Raw genomic sequence first — 21167 nt, 5'->3', positions numbered from 1 at the left:
AACCTCTTTTCCTTTCCAACACATAATATGCGCCAGTAATATTCAAAGGATTAAATTGTAAAAGAAATCTTTAAAACTGCCCCTTCCCTTCGGACTTGCTTTCTCGTATCATCGATATCTTGAATTCTTAATCAAGCGAGAACATGTAGTTTTTACAAACGGATTTTTAATCGATTTTTAATCTGTCCCATAAATAAGGACAGATAATTAAATAACCACCTTTACAGACACAATTGCAAAATATTTTTACAATTTTGTGGAACCTTATGAGTTATATCGATCTTTTCTTACATGTAACCTGCTTATTTTTACATAGCGCAAATCTATCTACGTATTTTAATAGAATTCCGAGAGAACACAGCGTATTTTCGAGTCTGTATTAAATTAAAAAATTTTTTCAAATTAATGTTTTCAAATGTATTTTGTAACCTCTTGTTTACTCGAAAAATGAAGCAACTATTGTAACCCATTACAAATTCATACTATGGCACTGTGAAGCAGAGTGCAATCCACTTCATTAAAATTATTTTTTATGAAACAATTTTTTCAGAACATTATGTTGATTATTTATATCATATAATAGGAAAATTTGGCCAATAACTCAAATAAAATGTTGTACTGTATTTTTAACAAAAATGTTATATTATGTGACATAAGATTCTTGAAAAAATAATCACAAGGATAAAACAGTGTAATTACACAGTTAACACAAAGAAACAATAAATCATGTTTTGAGAAACAAGAACGGAAGGCGTTTTAATAATGAGAAAGAGAGAGAGAGAGAAATTAAAAATTAATAAATACATTTATTCTCTAACAATTTTTATTTCAATGCTGTGATTAGGTTTACACATTTAAAAAACGCGTAATAAAAGATGTTATTTTATTTATTTACAATGGCTATAAAATTTTATTTTAATGTGTTTTAATTAACCCTAGCTCGCCACAACTATTTTTAGTTATTTTTCTCTATACTTAAGCATATAGAACTTTGTTGCGCTATATCTCTGGAATGAAGCATACTTTAAATTTTTTTTTACTTCAGAGTTTTACTTCAAAGTTTTACTTCAAAGATCAAAACAAATAAAAAGTATTTCATTTTCAAGTGTTTAGAATCGTTTAAAGAAATTGTATTGCAAAAAATTTGCAAAGATGATTATTACGCATGAGGTCATACCCCGTATGAGCAAACTAGAGTTAAAATTCTAATCAATCTTAATTAATTAATTTTTATATATACAATCTTTAATTTTTCTTTTAACTCGTGCCTGACGATCCCGGATCTTCAATCTCCATATTTTCTATATTTTCAGTAATATTCATCGCCTCTTGCCGAAGTTCCATGGAATTTTTTGATGCGTCACGTTTCATAAATCTCTCTCGTACTATTAATAAGAGCTAAGAATAAGAGCTAATAATGCTTAATTTGTATTAAAAATTATGTATACATACTCGTAGGTATTTTCATAAGATCCAACACTTTGAAATTATGTTCTTTATTATCTCCACCAACAATGAATACAAATCCATTATCCGGATTCGCTGCAAGGCATTGTATTGCGCCCAGATTACTCATCTGTTCCCATATAAGCGTAGGAGATTTTTTACCTATATCCCATGTCTTTATTACACCGTCATTCGAAGAAGAGACTAACAAGCCTTGGCAGGATGTGCTAAGAGATAGACCTGGAAAAAAATTAGAAGTAAAATTTACGAACTACACATGCGTGCACATACGCGCACTTACACACACTCACGCACGCACGCACACCAAATGTAGATACTGTATACAGCTTCGGTAATAGGTGGAAAAAAGTTTAAGAAATGATTCTAGACAATAAAATAAGACAATAATAAAAACTCATAATATTACAATTCAGACTTTCGTTTTTTAATGATAAATGTTTAAATATTCACGTGTTTTAGGTAATTTTATAAATATTTAAACGTTTAAAATTAATATAAAAATTTTAAATTTAATGAGTAAATAAGAACAATAATTTACCTGTAACTTCTTTTTCGTGAGCTTTAATTTGCCATAATGGTTTGCTTTTTCTTACATCAAAGTATTCTATATAACCATTATCCGTACTGACCTGCAATGGAATACAACGGAATATTATAACAAATATAACAAAAATTAATTTTAGTCGCACGTACAATACAATAATTTTGATCATAATGATTCCATAACACTCTTTCCACTTCTCCCGACGCCTTCCATTCTATAACAGGTACTTCATTCATGCAGTCAATTATTCTCACTAATCTGAAAAAACATTTAGATAATATAAATATATAAATATCTTTATACAATATAAATATTTCCATTGCGTAATAAGATAATCAAACGTACTTATCTGCGCATCCTATCAATAATTGGTGGGTTTCTTGTGGATGCCATTTTAGTGCTTGCACTTTTTCATCGAACGGACCTAGTTTATTCACTGGTTTACCATTCTCCAAATCCCATAATAAAACTGTCTGATCGACTGAGCCGCTAGCAAGAACATGTCTGCAAACATATTCTTGGTAATTATAAAGTTAAATATTGCACAGTATTTTTGTGAAATTAATAACTAACGTATAATTATGGTTCCATGACACATCTAGAACTGCATCTTTGTGACCGATGCGTTTCTGGTTCTTCTTTTTACTAGGTTTCTGGCCTAATTTGTAGGCTGGTTCTAAGCAGTCTAACAAATCCAAGTCCCATACTTCAATTATAGGAGTCATATTACCGATAGCACATAAATTGCCTAAAAACATAAGTGCATAAAGTCAAATGTACATAGAAACTGGAACCATTCTAAGCCAAAAGGCAAGGATTGTGTACAATAAATAAATATAAATAATAAGTGTATAAATTTTCAATTATATCTTTTATCAGAGAAAATAAATAAAGCTTAGAATTTCTATGAGAATATTTCTAATGCACTTAAGGCGTTATGTATAGGAAATTACTTTCTCAGAAGTAAAATTAATTACAGTTACAGTTTTTCTTCTTCAAAGAGCAATTATCATTTATATATGACAGCTATTCTAGATGATAATTTATCACGTCTCTCCCTCTCTGTGTATATGCATGTGTAACTTACAAAAAAATTAGAACCAAGGTTTTATAGATAGAAAAAAAAAGTTGTAATTATTTTAAAAAAGTAACTAACTGTATAACGTCATTACAAATAATGAGTTACTTCCTTTGTTACATTAATATATTACTCACTTGGCTTTGGATTAGTGGGATCATAATTGAGCCACTCTATGCACAATGGAAATGAAGATAATAATATATCATGATGACAGTAAAAGGATCCTTCTCTTTCGTTATACACTGCAATTGCACATATAAAGAATTATCATAAATAAAAGAAGTTTACACATGGCTATAAAATGATTCAATCATTAGTAAAAAAATTTTTATAAGATCAAATATTTTTAAGATTTTGTTATATTTTAAATTTATAAAGATTTCTGGAAAAAAAATCTTAAATCTCTTGAAATTTTTTATAAATTTCTGTCTAAATTATAGAATAAGAAATCTTAAATGTTTCAAAATTTACATATAAAAGAATTCTAAAAGATAGATTTTCTTAGAATTTCTGATAAGTTTAAATGCTTATAAAAATAATAGAAATTTCAGAAAATAAAAAATTATACAGAAATAATTTTAAAATTTATATAGAAACTTTGAAAGATCATAAAGAAAACACCAAACGCAACAAAATGTTTTATACATTTAAACAATGTTATACAAACCAAATACTTCCAAGATACTAGCATCTCCCTCGACATGTCCAAATAATACCAAATTGTCATCAGGCTTGATAATATCATCGTCTTTATCTGAATCTTCGTCGTCATTTGTTACAAGAGGATCTTCACTCTTTCCGTTAAAAGAAGCTAAACTAGAAATATGGCAATACATGTTGCCAGCTAAAACAAAACAAAAATAAAATATCAAACAAGTATTTCCATTGTATAAATACAATCAGTATTTAAAATTTGTTCACCTACATTCGTTATCATAGGCTTTAAAATTATATTCATCAGTGCCAGCTACTGAGAATTCTTCTTTACATTCCACATTATACTGTGTCTTGGTTTTAATCTCTTCATCAGAATCATCATCAGAATTATTTCTAAAAAAATTCTTACAATTAAATTTTATACATATTTATAGTAAGTATAAAAAATATTCACATAAAGGATATTTTTTAAGATTTTGATTTTAAAAAGTAAATATTAACTAGTAATTTATTAACTAGTCCATATACACAATGTGTATAGTACAATCTATGTTGTTATTAATAAATTACTAATTATTGTTTATTTTCTAAAAATAAGATCTTTAAAAATATTTTCTGTGTGCAAATACTTTTTACATTCACTGTACTATGTATCCTAGTTCTGAAAAAATTATAGATGTAATATTATTATAAATATAATAAAGGGACAATATTTAAATGTTTTTCAATGTTATCTAAACAGTAAAAGTTATAAGGAGAATACATTCCAGCGAGAGATAACTGATTTGAAGTTAATTGCAGACTTAAAATAAAAATTTAGAAATTATTTAATCAAAAAATAAAATATCAGATAGAAGACATAAGAGAATATATTATGAAAGGGATGAGACACAAGTTGTGAGTTAAAAAAAAAAGCAGCTAATTTGTCAGTTATTCTAATGGATAATTTATTCAACATGCATTATTACGTACTCTAAAGTGGCCTGCGTCTCTTTTATAATCTTTTCGAGTTCGTCGGGTTTTAATTCAATCTGAAAATCACATGAAATGTATAACATCTTTGACAAATAACATAACCTATAAATATCTTTATAAAAATTACTTTTTCCGGAATGGCAGCGGCGACTCCTTTTTTCACCCACGTAGTACAAGCTATGACATTTGCTTCCATTTTTATTAAAAATTAAATAGAAATTAAACGCTCAATATTATTCAAAACTACCACCAAACTTCTACTAATTACTCAATGTTATTCAAGCAGTTCAGATTAAATTCTCAGCACGCATGCCATGCACGTGGGTCTGAGTAGTGGTGCCAATGCATACCGCTTATAAAGATATATTCTCTATTGCTGCGGTCCCAAATGCTTCAAATTGACCAATCAAAACAAAGAATTTTATGAAATGACCAATCAAAGAATGCTTCGAAACGTTTGTAGCGTCAAGTGGACCGTAGCCTCTATTTTTGACTTTTTAAAAATAGAGCGGTTATTCCAAATATTCTCAATTCTACAAACAATTTATAAATATATGAATAATTTATATTATTTTTTCGTTGCAATTCTTTTTTTATCATTTTTAATAAAATCTTTCTTCTGTATTTCTTATAAAATTGTATAAATTTCTTACACTTTATAAAGATATCTAAAAATATATATTACTTAAACATTTTTCCAATATTTAGTTTTGTTTTGAAATAAGAAATTTTAGAATATATCAAAATTTACATATGTAAAAATTTTTTAGGGTCAGTTGTTCCAACTTTTTGGTAAACTTACCTATCAGGTAAATATTATATTTTGTCTTTATTTATTTAAGAAAAGAAATGAAGACAGACACATGCTTACCTGGTAGATAAGTTTACCAAGAAGTTGGAACAATCGACCCTTAAAGATTTAGATTTTTTTATGTTTTTCTTTATTTATTTTCAAAAAGTTTTCTGTTATAATAAGATTAAACGAGCAATATCTCGATCTGACATATAGCCACAGTAAAGTTTTTTCTTATAATTAAAAAATTAGATTTGATAAAATAAAAATACACAATATTATAATATATTTCAAGTATATGAATTTAGAAAGAAATGAAAATAAAGTAATATGTCAAAATATTTATTTTGATTTCAGAGTTTAATTTAAAAAATGCTCAAAATTCGAGATCAAAGTAAATAAAGTATTTTGACAGCATTATAGTATATTAAATACTGCACTAGTACAAATGTTTATATTTAATAATTCAAATAATTTTAAAATACTTATGTGAGTATTTTATATTTTATGTTGATCTAAAAAAAATCTGAGTATTTTCCAAATGTTTTTGTTATTTCTGAGAAAGATTCTAAAAAACTTGAGGATTTTATAAAATTTATACAGAAATTCTAAAGAATTATACAAAATTTTCTAAGAAAAAACAAGGATAAGATTATGTGTATAAAATTATTAATAAAAATGTAAATGCTGTTTATTGAGCAAAATATGGTGTAATATAAAACATTGTTTATATTACTTTAAAGATCCAAAATGTACAATATCCATAATGTATTAATATAAAATCCCGTTTATACAAATGTATAAAAATATATAAACAGTTATAAATTTACATATATACATAATATATAATAAACTTAACGGTCTACATTTAGAATGTAAAATGCTTTGGTTTTGTTTCAAACTTGGATTGTTGAAGAATGATGAATATTACTACTATATTAACTACTGAATGGAGAATCTTCTCCACAAGAGTTTTTTAATTAAAATTTCAAACATACGACAAGTGCATGTTTAATAGATAAATCAAATCAATGAATGCTCAATGATTCTTTGTTATGATTAGTTTCTACTTTTACATCCAACAACTAAAAAAAATCATATTAAAGAATCATTGAGCACTTTCTGATCTGTTTTCTCTGCTGAACACGTTCATTGTACCCATATATACTTTTTATCAAAAAACATGTTTTTATTAAAAAAAAAAACACCTTATATACGTAGAAGAATTTAATTTTAAAATATTAAAATGTTTTATTTTTGTCTCATTTTCTAATTTTTTTCTTATTTTATTTAAAAATGTTTTAAACACTTTAGATTTAAAACACTAAAACTATTAAAAACTATTTAAAACTATTAAAGATGTTTCAACTTAAAAACATTTGTTTTAAATCTAAACACCATTTTAAATTATAACATTTTTAAGTATTAAAGAGATAAAAAAAAAACAAAAAATAAAACATTTTAACACTTTAAAATTAAACGCTTTTTTTATTATATTAATTAGCATTTTTGACGACTTTTTTTGGCAAGTATAGCCGTTCCGGTCTTCGACTGATTGATTCTATCTAACTCTTTACTGATGTAATCGCCAATTTCCACTACTTTATCCAAATTTATGCCAGTCTGTAATCCTTGTCCCTGTAGAAAATACAGTAAATCCTCCGTAGCAATGTTTCCCGAAGCACCAGCGGCATATGGACATCCGCCAAGTCCAGCAACCGAAGAATCAAAGACTCTTATACCATCTTGAAGACCCGCATATACATTTGCCAGGGCCTGGCCGTACGTGTCGTGACAATGCAACGCATAGTAACTCATATTGTTCGATGAGACGTGGCGTAATTCATTCAAGACGCGACTGATCTTCCTCGGCGACCCTACGCCTATAGTATCGCCAAGGGAAACCTCATAGCATCCGACGTCCAACATTATCGAAGCTAGATGCGCCGTAGCGGCTGGTTTGATTTCGCCCTCATAAGGACAGCCAACAATACAGGAGACGTAACCTCGGGACCTAACATTAGCAGAATAGAAATTATGTAAACTCGTAAAATAAATATAAAACTAAAAATGAAATTTTCAACATAAAGATTAGATTGCCTATATTGGTCTATGGATTTTGATGCTGAACAATAGTTTTTATGTGAATTTAATCTCTAGCTCATATGAGTACCAATATTTTGTCAATCTTGAAACATAAGTACTAGTCAGATATTGAAAGAAGCGTAGAAGCATTTGGCTTTCCCGAAAAAACTGTAAATAATTTATTCCAAAAAATAATATCTCAACCAAAATAAAATTTTGATAAATATTTTATTTGCAAATAGAACAAAAAGACAACCATGTTCAGTGAAAAGATGAAAAATATGTAAAAAAAAACTCACTAAATTGTCTTAATAAAAATAAAATAAAATAAAATTTTGAGAGTCCTTGACATTTATTTATTATTTCAAAAATAACTATCGTCTTGACTTCAAAATTCAATGACAAAATTTAATAAATAAAGTAAATGCTCGTATAAAAATAAAATATCTTGTTCATATTAATTGCTGAATGTTAATACCTGATTCCATAACTCTGTGCTTTCTCCACGACTGCTTTGAGATTCCTCAGGCTTTCCTCAATAGAACAGTTGGTGTTTGCCTTGGAGAAAGTTTCCGATGCCGCACCAAACACAGCAATCTCCTTCACACCTACAGCAATGGCACTCTCCAGGCCCTTCAGATTTGGCACTAGAACTGGATAGGATACACCATCTCTTTTCAAGACCTGCTGAAAGACCTGCAAATTGTCAGCCATCTGAGGCACCCACTTTGGAGACACAAAGCTCGTAACTTCAATGCTTTTCAATCCAGTGGCCGACAGCCTGTTGATGAAGTCAACTTTGATCTCCGTAGGCACCACCTTCTTCTCATTTTGCAGTCCATCTCGTGGCCCAACCTCGACTACCTTGGTAATTGTTAAGTTTAGTGGCCTCAGATTTCACTGATAAAATTATATATTTATTCCTACCTTTACAAAATCGCTGGATGATTCTTTGGTTACATAGTTCTGGACATGACTGTGAAAAGCCCATCTACAATACACAGAATAAGCATGAAGTAAGAATAGGGTTCGTATTCATATAATCTGTTCTTATATTTTAAGATTTCCTTAAGTACAATCTTAAGATGTCATGAACTAATTACAGAGCCGTATTAACATTTCAAGACATTACTTGAGATGGAGTAATAAGAATCGACTGAATTAATACCGGCCTTCTTAGGACTCACTTTCAAGCCATAAGAAATTATATAATAATACTTGATTATTCTTTTTTTATTCAATTATGATAGATTGAATAAACCATTTTTATTTCTTTTTTCTACTCTTACTTCTACGCCAAACCTACTTCATATATTGTAGACGACCCAGAACACTCGATGACAAGACCACCTGTTTTGAGAGTAATTCTATCATCGTGTTAAAAAGGTAATAAAACTTATTGAAATTGCGTGTTAGAAATATGCTACACCGTTTATAAATTGGAGCTGCTCAAAAATGCGATTTATCTAGAAAAAAAAGAATGAGAATAAGCATCCCGCATCTCGGTCTTTTTCGTAAACAGCAATCAGCTGATCAGCTGATCAGAAATTGCCGTATACTACCGCCACCACGTCAAAGTCAATATTTACATTTGGAACTACAAGGCCCATTCATTTTACAACACTGCCGATAAAATCGATGAATCGAAAAATGTATGAAGATTATATATGGCTGGTATTCATAAGTCGGGTCTTATACATATAAGATCATCTTAAGTATTGTCTTAATTAAGATACTTATTATTGTATATTGGATGACGATTAATATGGGAAACTTAATTACAATTCGCTTACAAAATTACATATAATTAGATTATACATTATATACACAGAAAACAAATGTAATATATAGCCAATAACATATATTTACTTTTTTTTCTGTATTTTTAAGTATTAAAATTGAGGCGCACAGCAATATATGTTAATTGATAAATTTATTTCTTTAATAATCGGTGACTCACCATTAACGTAAGAACTATAATTACATATTTCAATGATATAATTTTAAATTAAGAATAATTATATATAAATGCAACAATTAAAGTATAGAATATTTCTGCTTTTTTAGAGTCACACAATTCGGAATGTCGACGTTCATCTATGTGTCTTCAAGTCCTAGAAACTTACAATCTCAGGCAGAATTCGGTGACGAGTGCCGACGTGCCGTTCCATTGTCTCATTTTCACGCAAAATCCAATAGCATATCTTGCAGTATCTTTGACAGTGAAATTTGACGTGAGTTGATAGAGAAAACAAAGTAGCAATCGGCTCTCGGCAGAGATTACACGCATATTTTAAAGTGCGTCGATCGGCAACCTGAAAAATTTGACAATAAAATTTTTGATCTTTTGAAAGATCGAATATATTTTTTTGGAATATAAAAAAACACACATATATGAAACAAAAATAAAACGCCAGAAATTTTTCACAAATAATGTTCACTCACAACTTCATCATCGCTATCATTCGTTAATTTCTCAGGAATTACCGCGTAATGTGGCATTTTTGAGCCGGCCATCTCTTTTCGTCGTAATAGGATAATCGGTTGTTTTTGCACCTCTACCTGCAAATTAAAAATTTTTATCCCGAAATACATATTTCGGGAATTATCGAGAAATGATAACAGTTGCATGCAGGTATATATCTATTATTATTTGTGATTTTCTTGAAAAATATACTATTATTGAAATGATAATATTTAAAAACCGCTCGGAAAAACAATTTTTGTTGCTGTAAATAAGAAGATAAACCTTTCGCACGGTCTGTACAGGGGTAGGTATATCGTAGATGAAGTCCTTCTTTGTCATTTTCTCGCTGATATTGCGATTACATCGCAGATTGTATCTGGAAACATCCAATAACTTGGCTGTTGACGACGCATCCTCTCGGCAAGCGTTCATATTTGCAGTTTGCTAGTCATTTTTTTCGCCGTGTTTATCTATGACTATCGATTATTCTTTCAAAACAAAAGCTCTCTGCATGCAGAAATAGTTGAAAAACAAGAACACAGCTTCTGAAATCTCAGCTTTTAGGATTTCTTTTTACATTTTAGACACTCTAAGAATAAAACAAATACAATAAATAAATAAAGGTTTAACAGACTACTTAGAACAAATCGGTGTAAAAAATATGATGGAAAATGTTGTTAATCACGAAATATGAAAGATTCTGCATGAATCTAAATAAACAAAAACTAGTTTATTATGAAATTTATTTTTATTTTTCTCATAATTATAATTACAGATGTTCCTTAGAGCATAATTTCTCATCTCATGATGAGAATCACATCGATATAAGATTTAGCAAAACCTATTCTCTTATTTAATATTACCTATTACATGTTAATTCATTTAAAAATCATCGATTTCGCATTAAATTAGATGTTGCGTATGTAAACAAGAAATAAGAATAGTCTAAATTTTTGTCTTAAATCTACTTCGTAACAACCTCCATTACGTCAAAGGACGAGACGTTAAGGGATAGCCCGTACCTTTAACTTTTAATATTGTTACCGCGGTTTCCGGAAATATCGCGATATTTATGTACATGTGATTCTATCCTAGCCATCAGTAATCAGCCGCCGTTATATATAATATATGTGTTTGTGTGTGTGTGTATATAATAGTCAATAAAAATAAAACGTTAAGAATAAATAAAATCATGTTATCTCTAAATAACGTATATTACGGCGCGATATTAATTTCATATGACTAGAGAATCGTGGCATTGCGATATGATTAAAATTGGAGTAAAATTACGAGTTCTTTTGTATTGAAACAAAAAATTATTTTCTTTAACATTCTAAGGGAGGACTATGCTAGCTTTTACGTTCAATTCATTTACAATTGTAATATCTAAATTGTCGCTGAACAAATTTTTGACATATGCTGCATTTTTAGCATAATAAAAAGCTTTGGTTTAAGGAGTTAGATCTGTATGGAAATCTGCATTATAAAAAATACTTTTCTACTATTACAAGAATAAAAAAATCATTGAGTTGTATTAAATTATTTTAGTTCATCTGTATAAATATTTATATAATTCTTATCAAAATAATAATAAAAGTACAATAATTTAGAAAGATTCTAAAATTGTTTTTAACTCTGAAAATAATATAACATCCTCATTTACAGAAATAACTGTTGTTATATCAGTTCAGTGGATTGTAAAATGTAAAAAGTTATAAATTTATCTAGAAAAATATGTATTTAAAATATTACTATGGCTAAAGTCAACTCTACGTCACAAATGCTTTTGACCAATCAAAATAAAAAATTGACGATTTTTACGAATTAACCAATCAAAGAATGCTCCAAAGCGTTTGTAGCGTCAAATTAACCATAGCTTTTATATTATTTCTAAAAAAAAAACTGAAAAAATTGTTACTTGTTAATATTAGATCTAACTCTTTAAATTAATTGCATTTATATGTATATAAATCGCTCATTAGGTTAAAATATAAAATATAATGTTAAGTGTGAAATATTTTACATATAAAATGTAAGTTTTTAAATAGGCCTTTGATATTAAGAATAGGCGTTATTAGATCGTTGGCCACACACAGAGAAAAGAGGGAAAGAGAGAGAAAGAAGAATACACTTTCTCTACATTGTGTAATTAAAAATATTTAGAAGACAGAATAACTTCTATACAACACCGCGAGAATATTCAGGCAATTCCACTCTCGGTATTACGACTACTTATTGTAAAATAAATCATGGATTCGTCATAATAAAACAGATAAAAACCACTTTATTCCTCTAAAAAAATGACGGTCATTGCGCGAATCAAACGCTATTTAAATAAAATTTCTAGCGTTAAGATTCTCAGTTCTTTCTTAAGGAGGAATCTTGATGTAACAGGAGCGGTATTCTTTCTTGTCTAACCTCAGGAAGCGTCGCTAGCTCTTGAACCGGACTTCGCTGCCATATACTTCTCGTTGCCATTTCTTGGTAACCTCTTCTTCTTACCTGGAGATCAGATATTTCTATTTTTGACATATGCAAGTACTCTTGTCGAAGTCATTTATAACATTATTGTAACAAAGTAAAAACTTTATAACAGTTCAGAGATCGACTAGATCCTTTTATTGTGCATTTTCTTTTTGCTAAAGAGAGTAGATTAAGATTTACTTACTTGTCTATGATGAAGCTCATGCAGGTACAATGTAGACAAAGACATGTCGGCAGCAGTTAATTCTGTAGGTACATAAGGATCTGTATGCGTCTCCATAACGTAACTGTGGCCCGATCCGAATACAGAGGCGCCTAGTGATTGATTCGATATACCTTGTTGCAAATCATATAGGAATCCTTTATCATTGTGCAACGGACCCTCTGTCTTGGACACACCTCGACGTAGAATGGTAGACTTCGAGGCTAGCGATTGATCGGCGCCGACTGATGTGGCCGATGTACCCGGCTGATTTGTAAAGATATTACTCATGCTGGGTACGCTCATTTGATTTATTGTGCTTCGAATAATATTCGACATGTGATCTCTATACTGTAATAATATATCAATATGTTAACATAGATAATACACAACTTAAAAAAAAGTGTTTAAGGAGCTTCTTTAGCTTAAAAAAATGTAGGGAGGTCATGTAACTTTTTATTCGTTACATAACTTTTTATTCGTTACATAACTTTTAACAAAGGAGTTATTGACATTATCATCTCTAAAAAAATAATAAATAAAATTTGAGAGCAATATAGAGGCCACCAAAAGTGGCATAAGCCTTTTAAAGAGGCATCCTCTTATTTCTCAGAAACATTACACTGCAATATTGGTGATCTATTTAGAATTAAAGAAATAAAATCCCACAATTTTTTTCATACATTCATAGTTTTTGTATAAAACTTCTAAAAACGAATCTAACTTAATCTAACTTTTATACACACAGTCGCGCTGTTACGTCTTGCAGAACAGTGTAAAGTATTTATATAAGACAAAAAAATATTTTGCATCAAAATAAAAAATTTCTAAAAAAATTCTTATTTACATTAAATTCCAAATTTTGTATACAAATAACTATTAAAAGAAAGGAAAAGAAAAGGAATATGCAGCCTCCTATGCCAATTTTGGTTGCCAATATCTCAGATGTTCATTTTTGATTATGTTGCACAAAGGGATTAATTATTATAAAATATAAAACAATATTATAAAAATTGTTATGCCATTTAGTAAGATACTTTTACAGCTTACGTTTATATTTTTCAAGTTTTGTTTAAGAAATATTATTAAAAACAAAGCTATGCTAATATATTCTTCTAATAATTTAAATTTAATCAAATAATAAGTTGCTATATTTTGATTAATATGACATCGTATTAAAAAAGAATTGTATAATTATAAAACATTTCATAAATTCTTACATAAAAATAATATATATAATAAAAATGTTATTTTTCTATCTTAAAATATTCTTTGAAATTTTCATATTTTCTTATAGTTCTTAAAAATTCTTATATTTTGTTTCCGATTAAATTATTTAAAACTCTCCTTCCTACTCAATACTATTTTATAATACTATTTTATTTAAAGAAAATTATGTAATCAAATGATTCAAAAAAGATTTAGAAGTGTCTGTATATTAATCATAAATTTATTCTCAAGTTTTTATATTATGTAAATCTCCCTTAAATGAAAGAAAAATCAAACACTTACGCCAAGACCAGATAAACTGTTCAAACTAGCCATCAGAGGATTGCTGTAAGGATCAGGATCGGCAGTCACTTCCTTTTTAGCTCTTTCTCTCAGAGCAGTTATGAAGTTTTCCGCGTGAGATGGCGGCTTCCATTCGGGATTAGTTAGAGTAAAGTGTATGAGGGATAATTCCGTCTTGCCATCCTCGGCTTGAGTGTAATGATTCGACATCGGTATGTGGTACTTGTCTGGATCAATGCCGTATTGATTGTCATATTTCGCGCTATTATCCTCTGGCATTGGCGAGACCGTGGGACTGTGCGCCACGGTCTGCCACATGGGATTGCCATGCCTACGTACATCCATCTGAGCGAAGCTACACACGTCACCGACTCCGGCTACTTCAATCGTAAAATTACGAAAAAAGTCTACGATCTCTAAAGCTCGGTGTCTCATGCGGAAGCATAAAATATACGTCGTCACGAACGGAGAGACCAACTCTTCCAGAAGATGGACTGCGCGATACTGGAACAGCTGCGCCACTTGGGCTCTGGTGGTATGCGTGTGAGCAGTTCCTCTCCAGCTGTCTGGTCTGTAATGCGTGTGAGCTAAGACGGCAGTTAGTAGAGTCTCGGGACACCAAACTAGATTCTCGTCGGGTACGATTGCCTTTGCCGCCGCCGCCACCGCGCCTAGCATGGTCATGAGTGCAACCACGCGCTCCATCGAGAATGTCGGCTCGTAGATCAACGTTACAACCAACAGCACCGATAATACACTACCAGTGATAAACGCAATTTGCTTCGCAAGTATCGTCATTATCGGCGACGTGAAGCTGCTCATGTACTTTGAAGCGGGACGGTACGCACGACTGAGACGGGCGTTTATTTCGTGATCCAGTTCGTTGAAATGACGTAGGTACAATCGACCATACAGGGACCACGTCCGCATCGCCAGGACGCCAGGTTCTCGTTTAATAGTCTATCGATAATAATATTACGCTAGTTTATAAGATATTTATTCAAATAAAAAAAAAAAGGTTCAAATAAGAACTCTTAGATTTTCCAAAAATATTATTCAACATTCCAAATATTAAAAAATGTTTTATATAAGCTGTTTTAACATAAATTTCATTATATTTTTTAATGTTCTTTATTCACACAACTATAAAAAGAAAAGTCTGACGGTTCAAGTTTTGAATAATAAATTTAAGAAAAATACTAAAATAGTATATTGTGTAACAAGTGCAGTAAGTCGGTTATTGCTCGTAAGTGCGGGAAGTAGACACATGAACTGAAAGCGAGTGAGTTCACCCGGACGAGTGGACAATAGCAGATTTACACATGTTGCACACAATATTTTTTGTTACCTGTGCGATAAAGTAAAGTTCTCGAGTGTGAATTGATAAATGAAAAAAGGACCATTTTCGGTGCACAGGTAGTGGAAAGAAATAATATAAACTAAAGTCTATTCTGTAACTTTTAATGACAGTGTTAATATCGTTATACTATCATTGCGCAAATATTTTATAGAATAAAAAGCTAGGCAACGATAGCGATGCTGTCGTTAAGAATTACAGAATAGGTTCTAAATATGGCGTTAATATGGTATAACAATTTGTCCTCAATACACGAATCTAGCTCACAGGAAGTATAGACTTCGAAAGGTGATTAAACGCCAAGAATGATGTATTGTTCTATTATCACTAATTCTTTTATAAAAACTTGCTAGTCATATAAGAATAAATAATAAATAATTAATTACTCACCTCGGCATAATTAAAAAATGTATAGAGAATCTGCCATAGAAGAATAGGGAAAAACAATATAAAATTTACAATTCCGAGCCATAGAATATTTTTAGATAGCGATCGCGCAAGTTCTTGCCTTTTATTTAATTTTTTGTAATCCTCCTTTAGATGCCAATTATTTTCGAATGGTGACCATGGTCCCCCTGAGAAAATAATATAAATTAGTTATTTTTAGAAAATTTATAATTTATTTATCATTACAAAATTATACTTACAAAATAATAATAATTCCATGTTGTATTTTAATCCTCGTGTCAAAAAAATGATTTCCCCTATAATAGGGACTTTGAGACGTACGGGTAAAAGAGATTTGTTAATCATAGCTACCATGTAATTTTTATGTCTTAATATCCTATGATATATATCTAATTCTGTGAGTTCTCTTTTGTGAATGCACATCTCCTGCTCCTTTTGAACCTCTATCACTCTCTTCTGGACCTCGTGCCATGTAAAATTATCTAGTTCGCAGTCAGCGATTTTGAGCGCGGTATTAAAGAACATTTTGATCTCCCAGAATTGCGTTATGTGATACAGAACTTTGAGTAATTGGAGGATAAAAAAAATTATCGCGACCACGAGAAGAATCCAATAAAACAAAGAGATCGATTTGATGCAATCCCCTATGCACATTATGGCATCGCTTTTGTGGCTGGTATCGTTGCCATCTCCACCACCACTGAAATTATATAGCGTCAATTAAATATCCTTCGAGATAATGTCCGTCTCTCAAAATAATTCGCAAGCGTTTAAAGAAGTTTACAGAATTTTGTACCTTTAAAAAGTTACAGTTATTCATAAGCTTTTAAAAAGATTTATGACATACCTATACAATTTGCTGTAATCGACGCAGTGAAAAAGAAAGGTAACAAATGTGACTACAAAAAAGAATTGCAACAATTCCAAAACTTCTTGGAGCATCATACAAACGAAGCCATGCTGTTGATGATAGTGGTACATTCGAGTGAAGAATGAGTCTAAATCCTCAATATGATTCCATCGCGCTTTGTTACCCTCTGGTACTACATGAATGATGACACCCGATTCTTGAGGCGCCTCCTCGTGATCGTCCTCATCGTCCGCATCCTCCTCTTGCCCCTCATAAGGTTGTATACGTTGGTAGCTACTGTCCAGTACCGTCGTCATCTGCAAATGTGATTTATAATGACTATATTTCATTAATATTTATTTCCACTAATGTAGATTAACATTAATTTCCAATTAAAACTCTTAATCTGTTTCTAATTCTTAAAAATAAAAATAAATAAATAATAGTTTACAAAATAATGAACATTAAAGATTAAGTAGATATAATTAAGTATAAGTATATATTTTATGAAAAAATGGAAAAAGATAGAGAGGTTATGACTACTATATCTTTTGATGACTCGACTAATTGACTTAAAATTTTACACACTTTCTAGACATTGAAAGCTGTATAGAAAAATGTTTAATATAGAACTTATACAATGTTTAGTTTTTTATTGTAGCTCAAAAAAAAGCAAAGAATTTTAACAATAAAATAAAGATAATTTACCTATGTCTTTCCATTTTTCTACGAAAAATTAGCAAAATTCAAATCTCGTCTAGGTATATATTCTACTTAAAGTTAATCTACATTAGTATAAATGGATATTAAAGATTCTTTAAATAAATGTTTGAACAGTGGACAGAAACTAATAAAATATTTTCAAATTATACAAAATAAAAAATCTCATACTGAAAGAAAAAAAATATAATTAAGATGCAGAAATAGAACATTATTAAATTTTACCGTTTGCGCTCGTCGGTCAGGCTCTACACAGGTAATAACAGTTTCTCGTTTCATTCTTTCATGTCAAAAATTTATTTAGCTACCAGTTGATGGTTGCTCCACAAGCATCTGAAATGTAAATTGGTTATTACTAAATATTTGTTAATGTAATGCAGTGTAGTTTCTGATTGTTATACATTTTATTTTATCAAGAGATACAACATACTAAAAAAATATTAATAAATTGTGAGTAACAATAATAATTTATTTTTATTTTACTGCAATTTAATGTACAAAATTCACTCAGTTTCACTATAAATCTTTATGCTATAAATTATCTGCAATCTATTAAACGTGTCTATAAAACAATTTGACAATAATAATAAAGTTAGTTATATTTATACAGCAAATATAAATTTTATAAGTGCATATAACAATAATATTAAATTTGTTAATGAGATAATTGTCAAAGTGACTATTGTAATGATAGTACAAGAAATATAAAGGTATATAAAAAAACAATTAAAAATGAATAATAATTAAAATTAAGATCTTTTCAAGAAAATGCTCACTAATGAAATAAATAAAGCCTGCAAAAAAAACAATGTGTCATGTTTTAAATTTATCAGAAAAGAAAAAGATAACTTATTTTCTTGAAAATTGTATAACTTCAAAAAATTATCACACAATTAAAGATTTGAACAATCAATTCCTATAAATTTTAATTAGATTTCTAATCTTAAAAAAAACTTTTTAAAACTTACATTAAAGTGGTCTCAAATATCAATAAATAGATGTATACTTAAATTTTCTAAAAAATTTGTCTGAGAATTTGTGATTGTTCCAAAAATTTTAGTCAAAATTTCAGATAAGAATAAAGAATTTTTAAATGCAGTTTAAAATAAATTTGTTTTGTTATATTGTTTAATGCTTAATATCACAAAAAGCCATTCAAGTTATAAATATTATATTAGAGAAAGCATAACAATTTATGTGTATATAATTAAAAGTACAGAATGTGAAATGTGATTAAACTGTCAATTTAGAATACTGCACTTTTATTTAATGTCACTGAGTTTCCACTAAAAACTTGCAAGTCATACGAGAATATATATGAAAGCACATAGATATTTATTGCTAATAAATTGTCAACATTTTGTATTATCAAAAATTAGAAATAATGATAGAAAAAATAATTTGTTACAGATAGAAATAGAATTTAAATGTAAAATTTCAAAAATTTCCCTGGAAAAATTTCAATAAAATTTTCTGAAATTCCATGGATTTTCACAGAAATATATTTTTTGTATTACTACAATGGTGGATTTGACAATTATCTCATTAATAAACTTAATAATCCATCACTGTTATATGCACTTATAAAATTAATATTTGCTGTATTAATAAATGCTGTAATAAATAAAACTAACTTTATTATTATTGCATATTGAGTTGTTTTATGGGCACATTTAATAATATATTGTAGATAATTTATAGCATAGACTTCTACTGTGAAACTTCTACAGTGACTTTGCACATTAGATCTCAGTAAAGTACAATAAAAATAAAATTGCTATAGTTACTCCAAGTTTTCAGATAGTAAACACGCTGAATAAGCATTGAATTTTCATAGAAAATTACAATTTCCTTATTCGTCGAGTAAAAAATATTTTACACGCACTATCGCTTTCCCCCCCGAGTTTGAGAATATTTTCCCGAGGACTGTCGCACGTTCCAGCACAAAGGTGATAACAACAAAGATGATAACAACGGTTAACCAGTACACAAAGAAAATCACTCGGCGTTTCTTTAAGTGACGCACATCTCTCGCGCTTGTCGCGCAATTAAAATCACGGCGATCGCCACTTAAAGTAAGCGTCCCGAATGCATTTGATTAAAATTTCCCTTTGTTGTCGTTTACCCTTTCGAAATTTCTCTCCATTCCCACGCCTTATCACTCAATTCCTCATCGATCAGCCGATTACGCATCGAATCGTACACCTCACCTTGAACCCATTCCCCCAGCGTAACATTTAATGCGCGACACACTTCTCTTTCGCCCACTTGTTCCCCCCTGGATATATCGGCAATAATATCCACAGACGATTCGCACCTCTGCGAGGTGAGTTACGAAACCCGTCGAAACCGTCTTCTTCACCGGGAAAGAATGCTCCGGGGGAGGAAGTGCGATTTAAAAGGCAACAGCCTGAATTGCATTTTCTTAGAAAAAACACAAAGGAAACAATGGACTTTTCTCTCTCTTTCTTTTTTAGTCATAAAACCCCCCTGCTCTCCCACGACGAGTCAGGTCGGACTTCCCTGGATCCCAAATTTTTGTCCTCCCCCTCCCCTTCTTTTCTCCACGAGAAAGCTCTCCCCGGAGTTGTCCGCGTGGACAATGGACGCACAAGGTGCAAGCACGTCCGACGCACGTGCGACGGCCACGCTCCGCACGTCCCCCGCATTCGCTGCTGACCTTTATTCCGACGAAAATAGCAGCGTGTTGCTCGCGGCTGCTGTGTTGATCTCGTGCTCGCGAGGCGAGCGAGCGAGGGCGCGCGAAACGGGAAGGGTGACGCGGATGTTTTGGGGGGAGCACAGCTGATCACCATAAACAAAGGCGCATCCTGCGCCTACACCGCGTATGTGTGTATACCTTCGATCGGGGGTCCGCGATCAACGGGGTCCGGGATCAACGACGCTCGCACGGTCCACACGACGACGACGACGACGATGACGACGACGATGACGATGACGACAACGACGAATTTCTCTCTTTCTCCTTGAACACGCGTGCTCCTCAATCCCACCTGCGCGCTACGCGCGACTGCCCGCACGCATATCGGTCGCCGTCGTCCGCGCGATTATTCACTGGCAATTTAGACATCGAGACGTTAGAACTGCACCACATCTGTCTCGCCGTGTTTCACCATCTTTGCTGAGTTTCCGTCGTGGGGTGGGGAGACGCGGCGCCCGTCGGTTGGTGGTGACGCCGAGACAATCGGCGGGCATTGGTGAAAACGAGTCGCGCGAACGCGACGTTTATCGACGGTCGACGATAGAAATAAACGAATATACATATTATATACATATATTGTATAATATTATATTTGTAATAAAAAAATTTCAATAAACTTTTTTGTTATATGTAAAAGCGGTCCTTTTTTTGCGCGTAAAGTCGCCGATTTCCGCATTTTAATGTTATTGCAAAATAATTATCTTAATTAATTGCAACTTCAACAAAAATTATATGTGTGTAAAATTTAGCTGATATAGCTAAATAATTATTAGCAAATACTGTGATATGTATATGTATTGAACCTAATTAATCTAGCTGATAGAAGCAGAATTTTCAAATTCA

At 30.8% G+C, this 21167-nt stretch overlaps 4 protein-coding genes across 6 annotated transcripts; all 4 read right to left on the bottom strand.

The window, feature by feature from the left end:
• Nucleotides 1-541: 541 nt before the first annotated feature.
• On the bottom strand, nt 542-5055 carry LOC105832665 (periodic tryptophan protein 1 homolog). Of its 2 annotated transcripts, none has more exons than XM_036292789.1 (11): nt 4852-5055; nt 4722-4780; nt 4018-4142; nt 3760-3936; nt 3227-3334; nt 2585-2759; nt 2357-2515; nt 2161-2269; nt 2006-2096; nt 1453-1686; nt 542-1398 (listed from the first exon to the last, which is right to left on the bottom strand). In XM_036292789.1, the coding sequence occupies exons 1-11, from the start codon at nt 4918-4920 to the stop codon at nt 1361-1363; spliced, it is 1344 nt and encodes a 447-aa protein (XP_036148682.1). In that variant the 5' UTR covers nt 4921-5055; the 3' UTR covers nt 542-1360. The 2 variants fall into 2 exon arrangements, with proteins under 2 accessions (XP_036148682.1, XP_012529264.1); XM_012673810.3 differs by having other exon boundaries at nt 542-1385; nt 4852-5054.
• A 1944-nt stretch (nt 5056-6999) lies between these two features.
• Nucleotides 7000-9134, bottom strand: LOC105832661 (hydroxymethylglutaryl-CoA lyase, mitochondrial). Of its 2 annotated transcripts, none has more exons than XM_012673805.3 (4): nt 8909-9134; nt 8530-8593; nt 8081-8462; nt 7000-7531 (listed from the first exon to the last, which is right to left on the bottom strand). In XM_012673805.3, exons 2-4 carry the CDS (start codon nt 8591-8593, stop codon nt 7018-7020), a joined length of 960 nt encoding a protein of 319 aa, XP_012529259.1. In that variant the 5' UTR covers nt 8909-9134; the 3' UTR covers nt 7000-7017. The 2 variants fall into 2 exon arrangements, with proteins under 2 accessions (XP_012529259.1, XP_012529258.1); XM_012673804.3 differs by having other exon boundaries at nt 8081-8466; nt 8909-9132.
• Nucleotides 8866-10678, bottom strand: LOC105832663. The gene is made up of 3 exons (XM_012673808.3): nt 10352-10678; nt 10048-10164; nt 8866-9917 (listed from the first exon to the last, which is right to left on the bottom strand). The coding sequence occupies exons 1-3, from the start codon at nt 10499-10501 to the stop codon at nt 9717-9719; spliced, it is 468 nt and encodes a 155-aa protein (XP_012529262.1). The 5' UTR covers nt 10502-10678; the 3' UTR covers nt 8866-9716.
• A 120-nt stretch (nt 10679-10798) lies between these two features.
• Nucleotides 10799-20772, bottom strand: LOC105832664 (autophagy-related protein 9A). Its single transcript, XM_028194056.2, has 8 exons — nt 20463-20772; nt 17828-17935; nt 16880-17199; nt 16272-16732; nt 16015-16199; nt 14268-15227; nt 12738-13106; nt 10799-12571 (listed from the first exon to the last, which is right to left on the bottom strand). The coding sequence occupies exons 2-8, from the start codon at nt 17879-17881 to the stop codon at nt 12428-12430; spliced, it is 2493 nt and encodes an 830-aa protein (XP_028049857.1). The 5' UTR covers nt 17882-17935; nt 20463-20772; the 3' UTR covers nt 10799-12427.
• Between the last annotated feature and the right edge of the window lie 395 nt (nt 20773-21167).

This window comes from Monomorium pharaonis, chromosome 10 (assembly GCF_013373865.1).
Source record: "Monomorium pharaonis isolate MP-MQ-018 chromosome 10, ASM1337386v2, whole genome shotgun sequence".
Lineage (NCBI taxonomy): Eukaryota > Metazoa > Arthropoda > Insecta > Hymenoptera > Formicidae > Monomorium > Monomorium pharaonis.
Note: the sequence above shows the minus strand (reverse complement) of the source record. Positions and strands in the feature narration are given on the sequence as shown.